General features: G+C 41.0%; 1 protein-coding gene across 3 annotated transcripts in view; it reads right to left on the bottom strand.

Moving 5' to 3' along the window:
- Nucleotides 1–21,432, bottom strand: part of LOC111660580 (speckle-type POZ protein-like) — an 83,957-nt gene that overhangs the window by 12,537 nt on the left and 49,988 nt on the right. For all 3 annotated transcript variants that reach the window (XM_023413929.2, XM_087175979.1, XM_023413927.2), the window contains 2 exons: nt 18,516–18,643; nt 2,428–2,605 (listed from right to left, as the gene is read on the bottom strand). In XM_023413929.2, coding sequence (XP_023269697.1) covers nt 2,428–2,605; nt 18,516–18,643 — 306 coding nt within the window. The remainder of the gene's footprint in view (nt 1–2,427; nt 2,606–18,515; nt 18,644–21,432) is intronic.

Genomic DNA, 21,432 nt, shown 5'->3' with positions numbered 1-21,432 from the left:
ACATGGGAGGCGAGGGAAGCTGGCCAGACAACTTAGGTTTTTGTTCAGTTGATAAAACAAGATTTCTAAAAAATAAAAAATCTACTTAACAGAGAAGTAAAAAGAGGGAGTTTGGTTGTCTTTGAAGATCCAGTCCTCCAGATTACAGGGCTTCTAGAAGTCAGAGACAACCAGACTTGTCTAGTTCTTGGTTAATTTCCATAAGCTTCAGTTGTATCGCAAACTATTCATATATTGGTATCAATCCTTTCTTTCGCATGTCAGGCAAAGTCAGCAAAGTTAGTTTGTATTGTTTTTCAATAATGCTTTAATCATGAAGCTAGCTTAGAGATACAGCACTGAAACCAAACTTAGCCCAGGTAGGACTATGAAGACAAACCTACAATAAGTCTGTCTGGTGCAGCTCAGCACTGGTGAGCTCATACTGCAGCAACAAAAGGAAGGGGTGGACGAGAGAGAGACAGAGAGCGAGAGAAGGAGAGGGTGAAGGAAAGTGAAAGGAGGGAGAGGAGAGAGAGGGAGAGAGAGAGAGAGCAGTAGACAGCAATGGGCAGTAAATGGAGCTGAGGAGAGAAAAAGACAAAAGAAATAAAGACTGACAGGAAGAGACGGATATGTGGAGAAAACTCAAGACAGGAGGTGGGATGAGTGACAGGAGGAGGAAAACAGAGGGGAAGAAAGAATGAAAAGGAGAAGATGAAAGAGAAAGGGGAAAGAGGGATATTGAGAAAAGGTAGGAGAGATCGAGAAGAGGGAATAAAGAGAAGGTAAGAGACAGAACGAGAGAAAGACTGGGTGGTACAAAGATCACATGGCCAGTGTGCAGCCAATTTGAGTTGCTCTCCCTCCTTCGTTTGATCCCTCTCTGTCCGTCTCCACGGCGATTAACGGCCGGGAGAGTTGTCACGGGAACAGCCGAGAGGGGGAATAACGAGGAGGAGGGACGTCATCTGGACCAAGTAGAGCAGAGAGAGAGAGAGAGAGAGAAAGAAAGAAGGAGGGAAGGAGAAAGAGAGAGAGAGAGAGAGAGAGAGAGAGAGAGAGAGAGAGAGAGAGGGGAAGACCCCAAACCACAGCAGCACATAATTAAAATGGCTCCTCACACACACATTTCAACAAATCCAATAATGAACAGCCTCTCCTTGCTTCCACAGAGACACACAGTTCACCAGTTCCCTCAAACTTTTCACTATCTGACGCCGGCTGTCATCAAAGTGTCAATATCTGCAACAAGTTGCTGAAAATGCATCATGTTTGTTTGTTTGCGCGAGCGTCTCCATAACCATGTTCGATCGATATGGATTCCTGAAGGCCAAAGAAGACGCACAGGTGCTGTAAGGTGTCAATAGTTGATTCCTGTATGGGTATCGCATATATTCAAATTTAACCATCCCTGTGGCAAGCAGAAATTATTCATTAAAATTAAAAATTTGATGAAGTATTTCCCCCGGAATTTAATTCTTGTCACAGTGGAAAAGCATTTGAAATAGCATTTAGACGGAAACTAAAACTCTGAAATGAAAACCAGGATGATAATGACAAAACTCCACCATGAATAACAACATAAAACCCACCACTTATATTAGTTTGGAAGTGATCTAGTGCGAAAAATATTAGTACCTTAAAATTGTGACATACATGTTTACATTTATTTTAATACTTATATAAATTATACATACAGTGTCTCAGACTTTTGGACCCCACTGTATGTATATTTAGAATTTTTCCGTCTCTACACATATTGTTTGTGTGTATGTAACAAATAAAACTTTTGGGTCAGTCAATAAATCAATTGGAAAAATGGCAAAAAATCATCATCACCAATTACCACTGTCACTAACCCCAATCATCAATATTCCTTTTAGTGAATTCTCTGAAAGATATGTGAGGATTTACTTCTGTTTTATATCTTTGTAAACTGGAAATGGAATGGGCAGTTTTCACTATATTCTGACATTTTACAAAACAAGAAATATCAACAGTATATAACTGTACAGTGCTACAGCTCTGTGGTAAACATCTCTATTACTGTGTGTACAGCTCCATTAATGATTCTGTGTGCAGGGGAATAACTGTCAGCATAACATGACAGTTACAACCAACATCTTGGAAATGTTCATATGTTTTAACTCCTTTGAATTTACCAAGATGTGACAACAGAAGTTTGCTGTGCCCGTTCCTTGCTCCCGAAAAGTGTAACAACTTATTAACACATTTGAGTTCATGTTTTACTGCAAACGCGACGTTAAAACAGAGAGAATATTGCTGTGTCCCACCATGACCTTGTCAAGATCACACAGTGACTTGAACGATGAAAAAGTATCCAATTTTCGTAAACATGAGAAAACAGGTCAGCTCTTAGCACCTGAGTATAAAGATTCTATCCGTGTGTTTTTCGAGGTATGATGAATGAAAGGATACCCTCACCTGCCAAGATGGCTTTGTGTGCCTGGAATTTCTGGCCAGCAACACACAGGGAGCAGTCAGTGAATCTCGAGTTTTCCCACAAATCTCCAAGCTCCTCAGCCAGCCTGCAGTCAGGAACCTTCACCATGTTCATTGTGTTCTGTCCTGAGATGTTCACAGAGTCCTGAACCACACTCACCTGGAAACACACACATATACAGAGCACATAAGTACAATTCATCAGTTCGTACGTGTTATTAGTTGGTCTGCATGTTGTAGTTTTAGTGTTTTTTTTTAAAGATGTGAGTGACATAGGAGAGCTTAGATACACAGAGTTATATTTCTACAGTGAACTGTTCCTTTAACACACTCACTGATTCGCACAGTGGCTAATAAATAGCATGCAATGTTCATAAAAAGATAATAAATCAGTCAATCAAACATGCTGTGAATGATTAATGTAGGTTCTCTGCCTCTGTAATCAATACATCAGCCACTCAATATGGGGGCTATTCAAAGGCAACCTATTCTTCCTTCTTTATCCTCTCAGGCTGGCTACACTCTCAAACAAGCCAGAAAATGGCCATTGAAGTCAAATTGGGTGTGTGAGTGTGAGTGTGTGTGTGTGTGTGTGTGTGTGTGTGTGTGAGTGTGTGTGTGTAAGTGTGTGTGTGTGTGAATGAGCGTTGTCTGTGTGTCTTCCCTGCTGACTTCACCACCTGTTCCAGACAATGTCAACCAGACTCATTTATCTCTCAACAGGACTCACTGCAAACACACACACACACAGGAACAGGCTCATGAACACAAACACACAACCACACACACTAATTACTAAGTAATTTCCGACTGGCTGGATTGACTGACTTGCAGTTTTATACCTGCTTGCTGTGCCATCTTATCAAACAATAAATTAGCTAGCTATAGCCTGGTTGAGAACATAGTTGGTTAGTTAGCTGGTTCATTAATTACAATTTGTAATAAAAGTATCATAAGGAAGCATTACACTGAGGCGCTAGTGAAAAAGAAATTTGTCATTGTCTGACAAAATCATCTTACACATAAGTTAAAGACAACAACTGTGATGTGATTTCGGTTATATTTACTTAAAATTATCACTCCGAGAGAGAGTTAGAAGCTCGTTCACGTCTGCTGCTGTGTGGTCAAAGGAATGAGTGGCACAGAGAGGTGTGCAGGCAGACTCTTTAGCTGGAAACTTTTTAGCTAATGTTTGTCCAAAAAGTTGCTAAATTTGTCACAAGGTGCTTTTTTTTAAAAAAAAGAAGATGCCAAAAGGGGCTGAAAAGTCAGTTAAGGTGCTAAGCTGGCAACACTGTTGGTGCCAAATCATTTTGAAAGAGCAACAACAAATCGGGAAACTATTAACACTCAACGGGCCAACCAATGGTGTAACTTCATCACTCAACCATTCAGTCAGTGACAGACATTCACATCCAGTCAAAAATATTCTGTGTATTTAACAACTGGATGTATCTGATGAATTGTTTCGTCCAGTAACATAAGAGGCTGCAGCTGTGAACGGTTTGATAACTGAAAAATGAAAACGAATCGGTCAAAATGTCAAATGTTTTATGAAGCCAACTGCAAAATCTTGCTGAATAGTAACTGATGTTTTACCTTCTTTCTGGACAATATAATACTGTAAGGAATACAACAATCTAATGTTTTAATAAAGTACAACTTTTAATTAGTGACAATGTAAAGATGTCAACAAAAAACTTTTTAATAAACTTAAGAGACTTTTATAGATTCTTATTTATAGTGTTTTCCATTCATTTAAAATGATTTTTAATGTTTTGACCAACTCTCCCAATATATTATAAAGAGGACTTTTAAAGACAATTATTTTTAAAGGGGTTTTATTTATTACATTGCAGCACGTTGTACGGCATCACAACTTTATCAGAGATAACACCGAAAATACTTGGTGCCAGTCTTTCTTCCCTGTTTTCATTGCTGACAGCTCCTGGACACATTCAGTATACTATTGTTAAGAGAAGGGGAGAAAATCGCCACAACATCCCAGCAAAGTGACCTTGCTGTTAAAGCTTTAGCCAGGACGGCTGACACCCAAACCCCCCCCCCCCCCCAAAAAAAAAAACAAAAAAAAAACAGCCAAGTTCTCTCCTCATCCATCCCATCCATCCTTCTGCCCGCTCATTCGTCCAATGCCACATCCATCCAGCTATTCAACTCACACAAAAAGAGTCCTAGAAAAAGAGGAGAAGCACATACAATAGAGAAGTGCGTGGCAAGCAGGAAATTGAATGTCAAGGAGCCTTGTTTGCTCCTGATGGAGGTTTGAGGGTTAGCCTGAAGGGGACAGAAAGACAGAGAGAAAGGGAAAGGGAAAGATAATAAAACAGAAGAGGAGAGTGAGAAAAAGGAGGAGAGGGGAAGATATAGGAATAATAAAAGGCAGAGAGAATACAGATGCAGAGATAACAAGCGACGGACAGACAGAATAGAAAGAGGCCATCACACACAAAGAGGGACGGAGGTGTGAGCGAGCTATTGGTGGGATCTCCAGTTGGAGATGGTCTCTCATGAGCAGCAGCTCATTTCTGGGACAGAAATTACAGGCACACAGTGAGACGAAAATGTGAGTTTTCTATAGAAAGGAGCATTCAAAGTATTCCTGTGTGTGTGTGCGTATGTGTGAGTGTGTGTGAGTGTGTGTGCGTGTGTGTGTGTGTGTGTGTGTGACAGTCTGGTTTCCACAGCTGGCTCTATTAATCACACTCCAGGAGGATGCAGGTCTGACTGACTGACGTACATCCATCTCCACACACTCACAGAGGAATGCTCACACACACATTCACATGAGGAAGACACAGTCCCGCGCACAGACTCTGGCATTCATAAAACACTGATTAGCAATACAGAAAGCCTGGGAGAAAAGGAGCTGCTGTGAATAAGGGAGGAGAGGGAGCAAAAACAACAGTGAGAAAAAAAACAGCGGCGAAAGACAGACAGATGGACAAAGAGACAGAGGGCAGAGGACAAAGGTTCAGCAAGCTCAAGTTGGAATGAAAAATGGTTTTAGGAAGAGAGGAGGAGGAGGAGAGGAAGAGGAGGAGCTGGAGGTTGGTGAGTCCAGCCCGGTGTCCTGAGTACACACTGAAAAAAATAAACAAGTGCTGAAAAGCGAATTGGAAAGGAAGCCAGAGAGCCTGGTCAATGTGTCTCGGTATAAATAGCCCAATTAGCATGGCGGAGCAGTCACCGGGCTCTCAGAGGCAGCGTGGTAGAGCCGGTCTAATTACTGGATAACTTGACCAATTATTCCACTGTTTAACCAGGCAGAAACTAAATCGCAGCACCTGGTTATTTAGACACACCGGCTGCCCTGACAGTCTTCACGCCATTAGCTGTCATCTTCAGTCATGGTCAACCTCTTCCTCTTTCTCCTTGGATCATCTTCCTCCAAACACTCCTCCTCATACTGGACACGTGGACAAAGATGTAGTCAATTAACACAACTTTTAGACATTGCCCAAATTTATCATGTTAATTTACTATATACAGCAAAATGAATAACTTATATTCAATCAAATATAATATAAATTAAATTAAACTTGTATAACATTTTAATAAAACTGTCCCTGAAGCATTTACCTATATTTTTAGTATTTATGGTTGGTTGCTTTCTGATGATCACCAAGCAGAAATTTATCCACCTACTTACATTACTTACAGACATTTTTCTTTTATGACAGCTATTGTTCCCTGACCTTAACCAAGTGTTTATTATTGTAACAACAATAATGAAAGTCCCCTAACCTTGATGAGGTTGTTATATTAACCCAAACTATGATCTTTCAGTTGTTTTTGCGCTTAAGCCCAAACAAACCTCATCCATAGCATCATCAGGCCAAAACATGGATTTGACTTGAAGGTTTTGGATGCACAGACAAATGATGATGTCCCGCTGATAGGAGCGTCAGATCAGAAAACACTTATGTACATCAGTGTAGGCGGCATGGACAAATGCCATATTTGAATTTTCATCACAACCATCAATACAAAGGTGTTGAGGGTTGGTTGTTTGTGTTATTGTTAGTAGAGGAGCTGAGTTGTAAAGCTTCACCTGCTGGAGGTGCTAGACGAAAGGTCATGGGCTAGTTAAAATTCAATGGGTATTTTCCATTGGAAGCATAAATGTGTTTGGTGATCTACCTATTGGCTGAACTTTAATCCAAAAATGGCACTTTGACCTAAACAGGACACGAAAAAGCTTGTCCTCTTGCTGATACAATACTGACTGGTGCACAGCAAATTTTAGAGTTTGGTAATTCTTGCATAATTTTGGTTTAATGCTAGTACAACAAGAAATGTAGACTCAATTACCCGAAATATTAAGATCCTCTCGTGGGGACAAATTTCCACAGCAAATTTTGGGAAAATTCAGTCATTACATTTTAAAGGACCAGTGTGTAGGATTTAGTGGGATCTAGTGATGAGGTTGCAGATTGTAACCAGCTGAATACCCCTCACCTCACCTCTCCCTTTCCCAGCGTGTAGGCAACACTACCGTGTCAAGCAAATTAGAAAGATAAAAGGCCCTCTCTAAAGCCAGTGTTTGGTTTGTCCATTCTGGTACAAAATGGCGGGCTGAAAGAAAACTCATTCCCTATGTAGATATGAAGCTAAGCTAGTTTCTAAGATCCTAAATCCTACACACTGGTCCTTTAAGGTCAATATGAATCATCCTCTGGGGAGTTTAAATGCTCTTGACAAATTTCATGGAAATCTGGCCAGCAATGGTGAAGATATCTTGCTCAGTACTGGTCTGAGTGACCAACTATGTGAATCAATGACTGACTGACTGACTGACTTTCATTTAATCCCCAGTGGTGTTAAAGACGATGATGCCTACAGAAACACATTCTGTATACAACCCTAGGTAAAGAGTAATAACAGTAATGAAGAATCATTGCCACTGACAATCATCATTTGTTTTGGTAATTAAGTTCCCAAGATAAGTGCTTACTAATGCGCTCGCCTCCCAGTTAGTTCCTCAGACTCAAGATGGATCTGTCGTAAGCCCCCTCTCAACCCTCCAGGCAACGCAGAGTTAATATTGAGTTTCAGTACCCAGATGATTTATTCATAATGCATCAATCTTTTTCTGCCTATTTATGTGTTTGTTTATGGATTTACAGTGTTTTGCCATGCGTGAAATAGTTTGAAAAAGAAAAAAAAAAATCAAATCAAATGAAATTCATTAAATTATGGAACACTTGTTCTTTTACCTCCCTCTTCTCATTTTTCAGTCAGTCCTGTGGATTCTCAAACACATAAACATGGGCAGAGATCAGGGACAAACAGCAGACACATGGACAGACACATGCAAAGAGTAAACTCACCTCATCAAACTGCACACACACACACACACACACACACACACACACACACACACACACACACACACACACACACACACACGCACCCTCATGCTTTAAAAATAAATCTTTAAGAGTAATTTCCTTCTTGTTGTTAAATTAGAAAAATACATAATTTGCATGAATATCATCTAAATTTGCACATTGCATAGTTTTACTGACCTGATTTGGGACAGACTCCCTTCTAATCTGAGGCGTATTGCTGCTGACATTATGGGTAACTAGATGGAAATCAGCATGAGTGCATATCTCTACTAGCTTCATAGAATTGTCAAGATTTGTCAGTCCCACATTTAAGTTTCTTCCAGTTCCCCTTACCACACATTTTCATGACTCAACACATGGCGTTCAAAGTTGAGCAACTTTAAAGCGTTCTCACTCAGTAAAAATTCAGAACGGTTGCAATTCTGTCCCAATACAAGCTTCCAAAAACTGGCATTTATCATACAGCTTAGCTATGAGTAACATGGAAATAAGCACCTGTTTGACTGGGAAATAATGGACAGTTTCCGTTGTTGCCTGCTGACTGACAAGCACAGTGTCTCGTGATCTTACTAGAATCTATTAATACACATTATAAGATAAGATAGATAAGACAAGATGATCCTTTATTAGTCCCACACCGGGGACATTTGCTTGTTACAGCAGCAACGCAGACAACACAAAAGAAATGCAAACTGAAAATATCAAATACTTAAAATGTACAAAAGATCAGTATTAGATGAATAATATAGTATAGCAATGTAGTATGTACAAATAGATGTTAAATATTAAATATGTAAATTTGTTATGTAAATATTGTTAAATATGTGCTTTTGTGACAGACAGTCGACCTTTCCACAGGCACACACACACACACACACACACACACACACACACACACACACCAATAGCACTCATGTGAATTGTATTAAATGGGATCGAAAACAAGACCTGATTTGGTGAATTGAGATTCTTAAATCCAAGTTCCTGGAACACCTGCTGCAGCCCACAGTCACTATTTGAATTTTTTTTTTTCAGAAATCCACCCTTTGATGCATTTGCACGACGTTGCTCCCAGTGTTTTGGTGAAATTACAACTTATCTTTCATTCAGCAGCACTCCCATCTGCCTGGACAAAGATTCTACACTATGAAAACAAGAGGCAACCACAACAAACTCAATGGCTAACAGTGATCCGAATCTTGAAAACCTACTGTCAAGCTCTGTGGAGGTAACTATTATAATATTCTATATTCTGTATCTTTCACAACCTAACCTGTGTTCTATCTGCACTGTGTTTCAAATCAATTACCATTTTTGTCCATGGAGTCACTGCTATTTTACCAAAAGCTAATAATAGAAAGGGAACAGAAGTTCAGAGTTCGTGCAGTAATGTATAACGGACATCATCAACTGGAATTCATAGGCATTTGATAGATATTTCACCTGAATCGAATGTTAGACTGTAAACATTGGCTGGACATACTGTATATCACATATTATTTATTATACAGCATACCTGAAGACATAGCAAGGTGAATTTATCTTAGCCATGGAATGAGACAAATGTGACCAGTTTTTAATTTAAACCATGGACACAAACACAACATACGCATAAACACTTTTCATCTACAACAGCTAAATAGATCTGTGATCTTTAAACTTGTCGTCTAAAGCTGCGAGCACAGAACTCATCACCAGCTTTTTATAATGCATGACTCCCCTTCACTCTCCAGCCAGCCAGAGTAAACAGGCTTGATGTCACAGACACACTCTGCAGCTTTCCTTCTCCCTCTCCCTTTGTTATTCATCCTCTCCACCCACTTTTAGATGTTATTGCTCACAAAAATCCAACACATTCAGATCAATGACAGGATATTTTAGCTCGGAGACAGAGGCTGATACATGCATCAGAATTAGCAGCTGCAACGGGTCACTGAACTGATTAAAACTGAGATTAATAACAGAATCTGATGTGGTCCTGACACTAAATTAAACAAACACAGCCATAAATCCAAAAGCTATTACACAATAGTCAAAAATAAACACTTCATTCACAGGAAGACAATAGCTGGAACCCCACCTTCTTTAATAACAGGCTATTCATTTCATGCAAGTTTATAATTATGGTTTTCCAGCCTTCTGCTGCTGCTGGCTGCTTAAGGAGTTAATGGAAGCTCTTATTTTTGCTGTCCTGACAACGCAGTGTTTGGCGAGTCTCTTCTTTGGTGCGTAAAAGGTAATTTATTTTATATTTCTGGTTTGTTTGGAAAAAGAAAAAAAAAAAAAAGCATGAAACCACTAACGACTGGGTGGTTCGTCTGAGCAGCTGCAGACACCAGACAAAGAACAGTGTGTCACTTAACAGCTCACAACAAATCAAAAACTAAAGCCTGCCAAGTGATCGCCACAAAAAACCTCACGAATAGAACTATGACGACAGACTGACAGACAGAGGAAAACTTAGTAGGCAGCACAACCAGCCCCTATTAAAGCTATCATTAAGATTTTTATGATTTCAAACTCTGCTTGTGACACTATTTTTGGTTTATGGCTCTATATAATAGTTTTCATTGTTAGTGGTGGAGCCTGCCATTCCCACGTTGGATTCAAATTATCCACCTACGCATGAGAGATTCACAATAAACGATGCATGCATGTAATTAAGCATTACTGTTTGTAATTTTATCCCATTGATATCAGCGTCACTGTTTACTGTTCTCTCTCTTTACACCGTGTCAGAGCTGTATTAAATTAGTGCTAATGCAAACTGAACATTTCTTACTGCTGCTGCCTCACATTGAGCTGGCCAAACACAGAGTGGCTTTTATTGTGAAGAAATCATAGGAATTTTCATTCATTCACTCATTCATTCATTTTGATCAGATCCGATTTAAACCAACCAACTTTATTATACCCTGCTGTTGTGTTGAAAACACAAAACAAAATAAAGTCACATATGACCGACTGATGCCCCACATACAATGTCCCATTTTGGCAGGACATAAAAAGGCTGATTATGGACTGGACCGAATATAGACCACAGGTGTCACCACATCAACCAGTTATGAAATCATAAGGATTATAACTTTAAATAACTTTTTGAGTCCTGGTACTGCTGAGACCTTAAAAAAAAAAGACAATGAACTAGACTGTCACAATTCTTCACTCAAACTTAATCTTCTCTTAAAGGTACTTATGTAACCTTCAGAAAACCCTTGTTATCAATGACACCACACATACATGAGACTGAACGTGATTGAGCGGCATCATATTGATAGATAACGTAACTAAAGTTATACTGTTATTATAGTTTGATTATAAACTCTATTTGAGACTACAGACTGTATTTGACTCTCCAGTGATAGTACAGCACCAAAATGAAGTGTGGCGGTCTGGCTATGTGAAACTATAGTTCCACTTACGTTATGTTTTTCTGAAATAGCATTTATAAAATGTAATATCGTTATCAGCTATCACGAGATCGGCTAGTGACGTCCATCTAATCCATTCTGGCTGCATGATACAATGACTACATTTATATGATAAATCAACGTTAGCTAGCTAGCTAGCGTTATCAATCACTGTTTGTCTAGCTCAGCTCTAAGGGCTCAGCAATGTCATCAAAGATCAATTTGTTCGATAATAAAGCTAATGGTCAGTGTACTACATGAAATAGTGGACTAGATGGAATATTATTACCAGACTTAATTAAAATAAACCTTCAATAGGCCTTTTATATTGTCAAGTAATGTTACTACACAGAATGTGAATTAACGTTGTGTACAGTGGGTTGAGACTACAGTAATCCTGAACTAACGTCACTGATAAACAGATGATAGGAGTGGGATGAGTAACATTAGACTGGAGATAATGCACATGAAATCTACAAAGCAACAGGTTTTAAAGAACAGAGGTTTGTTTGGTTTTGAGTCCATGTTTCTTCACATAGAAATCACTCAAAGTTATGTAACAATCCGTTCACATAATGGCTATAAAAAAGCGATTAATTCATGTAAATTGCTTCACATTCTTACATATACAGTGGTACCTTTTAGTAATCACACCACTGTATGTGCCTGCTCATATGATACAGTGGTCATTTCTTTTGCTGTGTGGAGGAACACAGCTGTTTGCATCTCAGTGGCTCAGCTCACAGACAAGCGGTCAGCTCACTATTGACACAGAGGTGTTTGGGTGAATCTGCACAGACACAGGCATATTTCATGCATGATTTGAAGTCAAGCTGCTGAACGAGCGTTGAGGCCTGCGCCCCAACTCGCAGCCAAGTGTGTTGTGTCTGGCCAACTTCTGTCTTACACACATGCGCACAGACAGAGGCTTTCCACACACACACGCTCACGCACATGCACTCAGTATTATCACTGGCAGTGAGCATGAGCCTCTGCATGCCGTCTGTGTGCGCCAGCCATTTGGGTTTCCTTTTTAAGTAGTTTTGTTTTCTCTGTTGGAGGATCACAGACACTAAAGTGATAGCTTTGAGACTCCGAGGCCCGAGCTAAAGTGCCTGAAGGAGATGTTTGGACAAACAAAATAAATAAATAAGCAGCAAAAGTTCCCTGTTTGTTCTTTACTCTGGGAGAAGCAAAGGGCTTTTGATGGGATATAAAAAAAAAAAAAAACCTGTTGATGTGGTGTTGGTGCAAAAGTGTTGCAAAGGCACAATCAATTAAAAGATCTGTTATGGCTCAAAAATGGCTGCCAACAAGCAATCACTGTGAAAATCCCACGGCAGGAGAAGGATCAAGCTTGCATTCTGTTTGCTCATTATGTCACCTCACCTGCAATTAGCATTTTTATTTCCATCTCTTTCATTAGGTCTACAACCTCCTTTTGAAATGATTCAACAGATTTTACCTTTTTCACTTTTGCTCAGGCAAAAACAGAAGATTTTACCTCACTTCCCACAAATGAGGGATTGTTTTTGCCTTCCCCTTTTGCCGACAAAAAACCCAAACTTCTATGTGCATCCTTTCTCCCTCACCCCTGCCTCCCTGTGCCTCTTCCAGCCTCTGCCTCTTTATCCTGTTCTGAGAGCGGTATGTGTGTGTGCGTGTTGTTCAGTGTGCAGGGAGGGAGCAGCTGGAGCATCTGCAGTCGTCTCCTCTGACAGCAACACAGCATATGGCAGGGCCCTGTGAAGGATGGGTGCTGTCACCCGGCAAAGTGCTTACCCACCGACAGGAGAGGCAAGCCGCACTAACACCATGAGGAAGAGGAGGACACAGCTGAACATCAGCACCCCACTCATTTATTCTCCCACCGCCACCTCGCTCCAGGAGGGACACGGTGGAAGAGCCTTAAAGAAAAGACCTCCGACCGGCGAGCAGTGGCCAAGACACCAGTCGCAATGTGTTACAGTAAATCGCATCAAAGATAGTTTATGTGCAGAAGATAAAGCAATCAACATAAAGCAAAACACTGGTTCATCTTCCAATTTGAACTCGCAGGCACTGATGCACTCATCACCCTTTTGTGTCTCACACAGAGGTGTATAACTGGTTACCATACAGTGCATTAATAATAGCTAAAAATGGCACAGCTTTTTGCCTCTTATTCTGCCTACACATTACAATTACCACTGAGAGTGACGAGGTTCTTATTTCTCCAAAAAGGACTCATTTCAAAAATCTACATTTAAGGTTTGAAGATGAACAATATCTTATTTTAGATGCAATTTTATCTTGAAGACGGTGAAAAGAAAAATACTCAAAGTTATTAAGACACATAATTCACAATAATTATTAAGTGAATTATTTAAACTTTGATTCTGAGACATCGTGTTTTGTCTGTTATTTTGGGGCAGGTCGGACGGGTCTAAATGCTCCAATGTCCATCAGCCTTTGGTGCCATTGTAATGGAGAAAAAGGCCAAGGTGCGAATCAGAACAGTAGGGAATTCACAATGTTGTTAACTAAAATTGTTGTTGTTAATTAAACGTGGCGACATAGCTACTGAAGTTTATTAGAATTTAAAAGTGATTTAAGTTGCAGGTTGTGTTTTCACTTTTGTCATTACTTTGAGCCTTAGCTTGCGCCTGTCATTAGCAGTAACATTAAGAACCTTGGGAGTCGTAGTTAACTTCTCCCCCACTTTCTGTACACAACATCTAATCATGTAGACTGATGACTGAACTGACTGAACTGATCTCAGACTGATCCAAGTCATCGGTGTGCTTTAACTGTGAGTCATGTTACATTGTCTATGGGAAAAATGAATGGGTTTTAACCTCTGGAAACAGGGGCACCCAAAACAGCTCCTCCCATCTCAAATCTATTGTGTTTCAGTTTGAAATACGTCACGACTTAAGATAAAGACTTTCCAACTTCATTAATAAACGTCTGCTGTGCTGTTTAATGAGAAGATACTGTATCAGTAAAAGAAAACCTCTGTTCTTTCCTCTGTAGCACTTCACAGTGATATTTACAGAAGCTGAAAAAAATAAATAAATCACCAAGTGAAAACTGTCTTCACCCCCCCATTACTTCATTTATGTGTAAATCAGACAGCAGCCAAATATGCAGCACTTCTCAAAGGACAATATAATCAATGCCAATCCAGTCATCATCAGTTGTTATTCTTCCTCTGTGTACTGTGGAATGAATCGGGGTGGTTGTTGTAGGGAAGGAATATTTGGCCTGATTGTAGATGAAAGGAAAAAAAAAATCAATGGATTGCAGTTTGGCTGTTACATTTGAATGCTGCTTTTCAAACAGATATTTGGATCACTCATTCTATTCCTGTTCCAAAATTACATATTTTTTTCCCTTTCAAAATGTCCTTTGTCCTATCAAGATATGTGAAGATATGTATATCAAGACAGGTTGAATGCATTTTGTCTGTCATTAAAGTGCAGTGCAGACCAGTGCTAACCAATCATCATGTCCTTTTGTCATCAATCACCTTTTGTCTGCAATCATGACACGCTACGCAATTCTTAATACATCAGTCCCTATTGGGAAAATAGATATACAAGCACCTCTTGAATCTGACAGCAATGTGAAACAGAAAAGGTTGCACAGGTTGGCAATCAATGCCCACAAAAAACAGGGAAAAAGTCAAGGCACTGAAGTTAAAAAGCTTTTATTATAGTGGCTAAATGATTAAAAACAAGTCCAGCACATATCGACCACCCACCTGTCTTCCCCAGGGTGAATCACACTCACACTTACAGGAAATCCCATTTTTTGTGGACATCAATATATCAGTATGTCTTGAGCTGAGATAAAGACAGATAAAGTATAGCCTATTAATGGCTAAAGCACAGTAATAATTTATAACATATGTTGTGTCTGCATGAGGGATACGGAGAATATCAGAGTCTGTCCTGCTTGTTGCTCCTGAAGCCACAGCAGACTGCAGGGGGAGAGATGGCTTCCTCTGTGAAATGAACCAGACGTGTCCAGCAGCAGTAGCTCTCTGACTTCGGGCCGACTAAAGGTGGACTGCTGTGCTGCTACTGCTTTTCAGCAGCCAATTTAACATGACTGACAGATAAGTTTCACCACAAACTTCTCCCCTCCAAAACAACCCTTTCTTTTGCCTTTAGTCAATCAAAACAGACTTCCAGAGTAGTAACCCTTCCGGTGTCAGTCAACACGAATCTGCCTGCAGACGAATCCTGACAGCACACAGAGTTGTGAAGATTTTCCAGGACCCATTGGATCCATACGCGTGTGTCCGGTATGGAAGACTTTCAGAGCCTCTGCATTAGCATGAACAGCTAGATAGCAACGGTCTGACCTTAGAACAAGACGTTACCTGCGGTGCTGACAGGGAAAAGGAGAGGTGAGGTAAAGAGAGCGAGGATTTAACCTCCTTTACCTCTGTGTCTCATTAGAGGAGGAATGAAAGAAGGTAAAAACACGTCTCATCCACATGAAAACATCCTTTCTCTAACAAAATCAAATCCAAACCATCTTGCCCTTTTGTTTTTTATCCTGTATAATCTTAATATTTCTTCCTTGTCTGCTCTTTACCCCCCCGCTCATTGCCACCCAGCACGCCCCTTTTTCCTGAAAAGGCCTCTTTTCTCACTGAGCCTCCTTCCCTTCCTTCTTTATCGCTCTCTGTCCCTCATGCTCTCTTTTGACAGCCAGCGCAGCACCTTTAATGGGAGCTATCTCCTCATTAAATACCTGCAGGTGTCTACAGCACTTTGGCAGGGATGGAGAGAGAAAGAGAGATGGAGACAAAGAGAGAGACAAAGAGAGAGAGAGAGAGAGAGTGGCAGCTGGTGTTGTTCAGGCCCTCTCCGACATGACATATAGCCAGATTCCCTGTGCTAAATTTGAATTACTAATGTCTCCAGAGGCAACTGAACCAAGCGCAGGGACCAAGGGTCAGGAGAAGAGGTTGAGCCAGTATCCCCCTCCCACAGTGATCTGGATTCTCCTCATAGCCTTTTCGCCTCTTTGACAATCTACTACACAGAGGAAGAAAGACGAGTGACGAAGGAGGGCAAAGAGGGAAGACGTAAAGGTAGAGAGGATGAGCAGAAGGGGGAGACAAGGGACACGGAAGAGAGGTGAAGGTAGAAAGAGGGAAAAAAGTAAGAAACTGTGATGTTCAAAGTAGGAGGCAGCACGAGATTAAAGGAAAAGGGAAAAGAGGGGGAGGAGACTGGGTTTGAATGAGAGATAAGATGGAGGGGAAAAAGAGGAAGTGGAGGAGATGAGAAGAGAGAAGAGGGAGAGAGCCGGGCTCTAGGGCAATGGGGTTCTCTCAGATGCAGGACAAGACCATCTGGACGAAAGCGGAGCCAGGTCTCTGACGGTAAACACTGGGCTTCACTTTCACATGGAAAAAGACCAGGAAAAGAGATTCAATCACCCACTCCACACTTTTCTTACCACCATCCTCCCGCCGTACCCCTCCCAATAACTAACTCCAGCCAACCGCCCTGCCCACGTGTTCGTGGAAAAGGAAACCAGACCTCACTACTGGCAATCTCATCGTTTTCTCCACAAAACATCCCTCTTCCAGACTGCCTTTTTTTTCTGTAACACGCTGCCTCCCAGTATGTTTCAGAATTGATTTTAAAGTACTGCTGCCTGTCTATATATCACATCTCTGCTTTAACAATATGAACTCTCTGGACCTCTCAGGTCATCTGGTGCCGTTCTGCTCTCTAAATGTTTCCTGGGTTTAAAAAAAATGGTAAAGCTTAGTTATTATGCCACACACACACAGTCGGTGAAAACTACAACACTACAGGACCTGAGACTGCTTCTAAATCTTAAAAATTACAGAAGATGTTCTCTGTCTCTTCTTATTTATCTACTTTCTACTCTCCTTTAATCCCTTTCTGTTGTACACAGTTTTTATATTAAGCACATTGATTTTTGCTTGTGTATGAAATGTGCTATATGAATCAGCTTTGCCTCGCTTGTTCATCAGCAGAGCTGGCTAATTACCACAGTACAGCAGATATTTACGGGGGAGGAAGTGGCCACCAAGGAGTTGAACCAGCAACCCTAACTCCTCCCCGTCAGGAAGGTGGATGAGAGGATTTTACAAGGTAACTAATCCGTCTTTCTTCCAGCTCATTCAGTCCAGCAAACAGTGTCATCCTCAAAATTACGTCCCAATGAGACACGCCTGCACACACACACACAAACACACAATATATGCATAAGATAACTCCTACACACACACACACACACACACACACACACAACTCTACCCCCATCCCACATTGCTCTGGAGAAGCAGCACTGCCCCTCCTACCCCTCTGTCAATAAGCCCAGTTTGGAAACACTTTAAACAGACTTGCACATTGCTTCACTACAAAAAGGGAAAACTTCAAGACATGCTCTCCTCTATACCCGCAGGGTTAATTAGAATTGTTTTAAACAGCCACTGCCATGCTTTTTAAACATTTATGGGTGCATGCATTACAACTAAGGCATTAACATATCCAGAAAGTTTAACCTCTTCTGTGCACTCTGGCTCCATTATGAGGAGCAGAGGGGAACGGGAGAGAGAGAGGACAGTTGACCTCTGCTGCCCCCTGTGTTGCAGCTGAAAAACAACAAGGGAATTTTCGATGAGGAGCAGCAGCCAGCTTTGGATCAGAGGAATCGGAGCCAAGCCACCATGCAGGCTGAATGACAATCAGCTTGTGTGTTAGTGATGAGAGAGAGATCTAAACCCAGAGGCTATGTAGTACCAATAAAAACATACATTATTCACTAACAGGGACATACGTACGATGAGCAGTAGTGTTGAATAAAAAGATGAGCGAACAGGAATTACAGTTGTGATCACTCCGAGGCAAAACCACCAATACTAACAAGAAATTTAGGTATTTCAACAGCATTCATTATTTTCAGATTGTATTAAAATTCTGAGACCACTCAGACTTTTATTAAAAGTCTGAGTGGTCCATTTTCCCAGCCTCAGACTTTGCATATTCTGGGGTAATCCAAATACTTAACAATATACTATAACAAATAAAATCCGGCATCAGTATGATCCAACAACATTAGGTTATTCACCATAGATGTCTGTATTTGTCTACGATGTTGAAATATTTCATCTGATGAATAATAATTTTGATCCAGCACCACACTTTTGACTGTGGAGCCTGTACTATCAACTTCTATTGGAAAGATTCTGAGTTTAAAAATGAAGACAAATAAACTGAGTTCAGATAGTCAAAACGGTCTCAGCCCTTACCTCACAGAAAAGTGTCAGTTTGTCGTCGGGCAGTAGACCGTTGGCCTCATCCAGCAGGAAGTCCCTCCTAATGAACTTTTTGAAACCCCAGTCCTTCCCCTGGACAAAACGGTACGCCCTCTGGCTCTCTGGAAAAAGAAAACACACAAACAAGGTGAAACAAGATTATTTGGAGACTTCTACAATGTGATTAAGCTCTGCATGTGTGAATGTGTGTGCGAAAGAGAAAGTTTATTATGAGTCATGGCTATAAGCAGCGGAGGAACAATGGCGAAAGAGGCTGGGTGCAGGAAGTATTGCCTGCAGGGAGCTTTTAACACTTCAGAAGAAAACAGAATCTCTCTCTCTCTCTCTCCCTCTTTCACTCTCTCTATCCTCTCGCTGCCACATAAAGACTAGTGGTAAACATGAGATAGAACCGCTGTGCCTCTTTGGCCAAGAAGTGAGAAATTGCAGGGATCAAAGCAGTCCAATTATCATGTGTTTATGGAGTGCCAATTATCTCTGACAGTGGCAGGAAGGATTCTGTAACAGTTGCAATATAAAGACACACGAAAGGTGTTGGAGTTCTTGTGTGTACCACAGTCACACTGTGGGGGCGGTCACAGCTATCTACAGTCACAAATACTCACATACAAGGTCAAAAGATAATGGCTCCAGACTATGACTGCTGCAGAGATCAGAGCAAATTAAAGCTAATTGCCAATAGAAGGGAAACACAGCACTAACACATAAATTCAGCAACTAACTGGAGCTCTGTTGGAGGGATGTAACACCATTCTTTGGAGAAATTACATCATTCACCATTTTGTTAATGAGAAGAAAATGCTTCCCGGGACGCTGCTCTGAGTGCGTTCAGTCGAGCCAAGCTTCAGTGACAGACCCTTTCTGTGTGCACAGACATTGTACTTTCTTATCAGGTTCGACATGCATCACCACGACGACAGTAATCGTGTTTCATATTTGATGGGCCTTATCCTGTAAAGGGTTAAATGGCCATACAGGAAGATGAAACCCAAACATAAAAGAACCACTAGAAACCAACTTATTCTTCTGGTCTTTTCATGTCCTCTTCGACGTCATCAAGAACCTTCCAAGGATTACCCATACACAGGATGTTAACATGCATCTGAATGAATGGCTTGTGTTGACACTGAGCTGATTCACAATCCAGGAGCAAATCACTAATTATACACTGAAGATCCATTCAGCGAAATTAAAATGGCTTGTGTACCTACTGCTAAAGTGTAGAAGCGATGTGTCTTCAGTCCTCATACAGTATATCAACTATAAACTGTATGTAAATTAGCATTTGTGCATGGATCCAAGCAGAAAGCAACAGGCAGCTCATCGAGAGGGATATAAGTATTAAGAGGGGTACTGACGTGCCTGGCAAGCTGCGATTTGCAACACATCCAATTCCAACCTATACATCAGGATTATTTTAATGTACACGTTATCATATTCCTAGAGAAAAAAAAAGCATGGAAATCCAAACAGCTGTATGGGACATGTGCCTGCATGAGAGGCCTGAATGATCATCAAAAGACACCACAGAAAGTCACGTTTTGGCCCCAATTTAACTGACTCAATTCATCCCTTTTTAATGCTTCCAGTTTTTCATTTATGACATTTAAGACTTCTGCAGACAACGTATATCCATTCACAATCGAGATTCAATTCATGTGTTAATGCCAGACGATGAAATATGATAAAGACAACCTTTAAATCTACCGTAAAACCCGGTTAAAGGGCACAAAGTAGTAGAAGACTCCTGTTAAAAGCTGGCTTTAAGCTGCTCTGCCACCTCATACCAAGAGGTCATCACTTCTCACACTCATACATGTGCAGTGTGTGAACACTACATGTGTTTAGCCCCAGCAGTTCAAACAGATTTCTCTTCAGGCTGCTCTTGCGTAGAGATCCCAACAGGAGATCTGCTGACAGATCACAGTGGGAAGCGCTAAGATGAAGTGTCAATGCTGATGTAAGATCCTGTGTCAAATCCCCTGTTTGGATCTGAGGGAGCAGGCAGCCAAAAGGGGGATTGGTGGAGGAGTGCAGTGCATATGCAGTTATTCCCACTACTGCTCATGCAGGGGGTCCTTCACTGTAATCCCCTGCCTCTACAGACTGTGTACGTAAAGAAGCTGAGAGGAATCACTGTGCAAACACACACACACACGCACACACACACACACACACACACACACACACACACACACACACACACACAAGCATGCATGCATGCAAACCATTGCAGAAAAATTACAAATCTATGCAATATGCTTTTGACAGCACTCTATTTTATTCATTGTTCTGCCTCTATGTGTAAAAGAGGGGGAGTGTCGATGTTTCCAAAAAGAGTTTTTTAGACCAAAGATCTCTCAGCCAAGGTTGAGTAGGTCTGAATAGAGAGTCACACTTCTGTGGCTTTGCTACACTGTACTGTTTGTGGGTGGGTGGACACACAGCAATAAAGTTAGCACCTGGATTTCTCTCAGGGGTCTGAAGAAACTCTCTCTGCTGACTTTCTCGCACTCTTTCATGTCCTTTAAACATGTTTGACAAGACCTAGCACTTAAGACACAGAACCTCATTGTGAAGTCCTGTTATTTAGGTAAGAAACGACAACCGCAGTGGTGGGTGAGGACTTCCCCAGTGGAAGTACTGGAATTAAACCTGGGAATGAAGAGGAAGAGGTGAGGAGACGTGTGATGAAATGCTGAAAGAATCACCAGAGGACTAGTGAAAAAGGGAGAGAGAGGTGTGACTTCTTCAGTCCTCACCCCTGACAGTGAAGTGCCTGTGTGTGTGTGTTTCTGTGTGTGAATGTGCACATGCATACAGGCGCTGATGACGAGGGTGAGGGTGGGTGTGTGTGTGTGTGTGTGTGTGTGTGTGTGTGTGTGTATGT

The sequence above is a fragment of the Seriola lalandi genome, unplaced genomic scaffold (assembly GCF_002814215.2).
Source record: "Seriola lalandi dorsalis isolate HSWRI2012SDOR001 ecotype SW California unplaced genomic scaffold, Sedor1 jcf7180002054519, whole genome shotgun sequence".
Taxonomy (NCBI): domain Eukaryota; kingdom Metazoa; phylum Chordata; class Actinopteri; order Carangiformes; family Carangidae; genus Seriola; species Seriola lalandi.
Note: the sequence above shows the minus strand (reverse complement) of the source record. Positions and strands in the feature narration are given on the sequence as shown.